At 35.8% G+C, this 3,986-nt stretch overlaps 1 protein-coding gene across 1 annotated transcript in view; it reads right to left on the bottom strand.

Moving 5' to 3' along the window:
- Positions 1 to 28: 28 nt before the first annotated feature.
- Positions 29 to 3,986, bottom strand: part of CCDC15 (coiled-coil domain containing 15) — a 130,837-nt gene continuing 126,879 nt past the window's right edge. The window contains 3 exon segments of the mRNA XM_012658140.1: positions 29 to 150; positions 1,367 to 1,515; positions 1,838 to 2,014. Of these exon segments, the coding sequence (XP_012513594.1) occupies positions 29 to 150; positions 1,367 to 1,515; positions 1,838 to 2,014 (448 nt within the window).

The raw sequence follows: 3,986 nt of genomic DNA, 5'->3' as shown, positions 1-3,986 counted from the left end.
AATACTACCAGTTGATTTCAGAGTCTTATTACAGATTTTTCAAAGTCCGTCTGTGTGCAGAAGCAAAACTATGAATGGCCATTCGAAGAGTTGAGTTTTCCTCGGTGGTATCACAGGAATTGATGACTGAATGTAGTGCCCGAGTATATGCTGCAAATAAAGGTTTGTATAGTGATGAATAAAGTCAGATTCTAAACAACTCTCCTACTCTCTATCCTATTAGTACTGCTTCTCTACCCAGAGTCTCATGGGTATACACTTTAATTATCCACTGAATAAATATTTATTGAGTATTAACTACGTGACAAGCACTCTGTGAAGGCAGAAAAGATAATGAAGAGGATGGATACAAAAATAATTAAATTGCCATGTAATATTTCCAAACCAGAGACATATACAAAATGTTATCACAGAATGAAGTTGGGAATGAATGAATAACTATCTAGGAAAGGATGGAAAAGATTTCCAGAAGTGGTAACATTTAAGGTGGGTCTTGAAGGATTAACAGGAATAAAGGAAAGAAGGCATTATAAGCAAAGAATTGAGTGAGTGAGGTGCAAATGGTGTAAAAAATATGGCATATAATGGGAATAGCAAGTTTGATAAGGCTAGAGTAGAGCTTGGGGCCAGAGAGAAAATATAGCAAACATGCCATGCATTTTGGACTATAATGTTTTAAAATAGAGGAATAGCATGATCAGATTTGTGTTTTAAAAAATATTAACTCATAGGATTGATAAGAAACTCAAATCATGCAGATGGGACACTAAGAATATAAATACTGGCAGTATTTTCATTGTGTACATGAGGCCTACATAATCTCCACAGTATATAAATCAATATATTTAAGGATGGACAGGAAACAGAAACATTAGTGACAATAGGACAGACTCCATTTTTTTCTAGCTGGGACTCCTGATAGAGTATATACTGCTCCTCATTGTCCTCTGTTTCCTGGCAGAACTGGCAGTCTAATGTGCATATATATGGTAATAAGTCTGTGTTACATACCATTAAAGTATTATTATTAGAGTAACAGGGAATTCAACTGGACAGAGTCCTAACTTACATAAAAGACAAACTCTAATAGTCTTCAGTTAAAAAAGGACCTTGAACTCAAGCCCTCCTACGATGGAATGAGCTGAAAATATTTCCTCAGCATAAATGAGGACAAAAAGATAACCGATCTCAAAGAGAAATATATAATAACTCACTATAATTATTTTTATTGCCTCATATAGTTGTTTTGTAAAGAGTTTATAATAGTCTCTGATATAAACAATCAATGGTAAATGACTACTATCACTATTCTTAATGGATTTTTGAAATTGTCATTAGGCCCCAACTATTCCTTCAAGAAACTTACCTCTGTGGTTTTTATAGAAAATACAATTGTTGGCACAGGTATCAGGATGAGCATCCCAAAAATCAGGACCACAACAGCACAGTGGAGGTAAAGTAATATTATACAGCTGCATTTTCTCCTGGATCTGGGCTCGTAAAGCTTCTACATATCTATAAAAATAAAGTATGATCAGGCAAACTGAACTACTACTGGAAAGAGAGTATGAGTCCTGATTTTATAACCAGCTTTAACCGTTAAAACTATTTCATATCTCTGTGTCTCAACTTTGCCTCTTTGTACTGGGAAAATTGCAGTGCTATTCCCGAGTAGTACTAGGGAATCAAGAAATATTCCCTATCTGGTGAAGTTATGAACCCCTAAATGAGGAAATGTATGAGAAGACACAGTCAATTCTCATTAAAGAAAAATGAGAACACTGACTCCCTACTAAGTCTCTAGAGCCAGAATTTTATGCAGAACTTTTCAGATTACCTTAGGTATTCCTTTTCTCTCTGTTGCTGTTTTTCTCTGGCTCCTTTTATTTCTTCAAGTTGTAACTGGGCTAATATCTCACTCATCCTCTCCTCTGGATATGGTTCCTCATGAACATTCATTCTTAAGATCCTCTGCTCTTCAGCATAACGTTGTTTCTCTCTCTTTTTCTTAATTCTGAGAATAAAATCATAACGTAGTTAGGAAATTCATAAAATTATTATTTAAAATTTGCTTCTAGATCCAAATAACTCAAGAAATTCCCAGAAACAAAGGAATCAGGAAATCAGTTTAATACCCAAAGAATATATTTAAAAATTCCTGCTGGCTGATTTGAGTTTATCCTCTATCTCATCTATCGACATATCGTTTTAAAAGAGAATGAGCAACAGCTGCTATTAAAAGAGTTTTTCTATAAGAATTCTAGCACAAGAGCCTTCTCAGGTCAAGACTACAAGTAAACAGGACTTCTGTCTCTGGCCAAAATAGAGTAACAGGGCCTGGATTTGTCCTCCTACCTTAAACAACCAAAAAAAATTTAAAAAGTAAAGAACTAAGTAAACCAGACAAATACAAGAAACAATGGTTTTCAAGACATTGGACATCCGGGAACAAAAGACACCGGTCCCTGACAGATGGGAAACAAATGAGGTAAGCCCTACCAGTGCCAGAGATTACTGCCTTGAAAGTCTCTAGACAGTGGCATGGGACAAGGGAATTAAAGTGGAGACTGGTGGGCTCCCTGAGTTGAGGAGACGGAGCTATGAGTGCAGGGAGACAAAGGCAAGTAGAGTTCACAAAATACCAAAGAGAAGAAAGCTGCTCAGAGAGACAACCCAAGAGATGAACAAAAAGTCTCCTTCTAGCACACAGCAGAACACTGACTGGTGCATGTGTGCGAGGAAATGACCTGAGGCTAGGGAAAGAACCATCCAAACTAATAGGAAACAGTGCCTAAAGTTCACACAGCACTGGAAATAGTGCTTGTTCCCATGAGTCAGACTTGAAAAACTTGTAATTCACAGGGCATTAAGTAGAGTATTCAGGAAGATCTTACCTTAGTCATAGTGAATAATATTAGTCCTAGACTGAGCAATACTCATGAGCCACCTAACAAATTATAAAATTAATTCCTCAAAGTAACTTAACTGCATACCAAAACAAAGCTCAAGGAAATTAATAGGAATGCAAAGATATTCAGCAATCAACAAGGTAAAATTCACAATGTCAGACATCCAACCAAAGATTACCAAGCATGCAAAGAGGCAGGAAAGCACAATTGATAATGAGGAGAACAGTCAACCAATTAAAATGACCGAGAACTGACACAGCTGTAAGATTTAGCAGAGAAGGACATCAAAATGGTTACTACAACTATATTCTATATGTTCAAAAAGTTAAGATATGAAAAAGACTGAAATCAAACTTACAGAAATAAAAACTACAGTTTCAAAACTATGATGATATACAAATCGACCAACATGCATATGAAAAGATGCTCATTATCACTAATCATCAGGGAAATGCAAACCAAAACCACAATGAAATTATCACCTCACACCCATTAGGATGGCTACTATCAAAAAACCAGAAAGTGACAAGTGTTGGTGAGGATATAAGAAAGTGGAACCCTTGTGCACTGTTGCTGGTGCAGCCACTATGAAACACAGTATGAAGGTTTCTCAAAAAAGTATAAATAGAGCTACCATATGATCAACAATTTCACTTCTGGATACACATTCAAAAGAATTGAAAGCAGTCTCAAGGAGATATTTGTACACATATGTTCATAATAGCATTAATTCATGACAGCTAAGAGGTGGAAGCAACCCAAATGTCCATCAGAGGATGAATGGGTAAACAAAATGTAGTATATACATACAATGGAATGTTAATCAGCCTTAAAAAGTAAGAAAACCTTGTCATATTCAACAACATGGATGAGCCTTAAGGACACTATGCCAAATGAAATAAGCCAGTCACAAAAAGACAACGTTCAATTTTACTTATATGAAGGCCTAAAAAAGTCAAACTCATAGAATTACAAAGTATAATAGAATAGCAGTTACTGGGGGATGAGAGTAAGGAGAAAAGAGGAGTTGTTTAACAGATACAGAATTTCAGATTTGCAAGATGAAAAAAACTTCCA

Source organism: Propithecus coquereli, unplaced genomic scaffold (genome assembly GCF_000956105.1).
Source record: "Propithecus coquereli isolate 6110/MARCELLA unplaced genomic scaffold, Pcoq_1.0 Scaffold575, whole genome shotgun sequence".
Classification (NCBI taxonomy): Eukaryota; Metazoa; Chordata; class Mammalia; order Primates; family Indriidae; genus Propithecus; species Propithecus coquereli.
The sequence above is the reverse complement of the archived record's forward strand: the minus strand, read 5'-3'. Positions and strand labels throughout refer to the sequence as shown.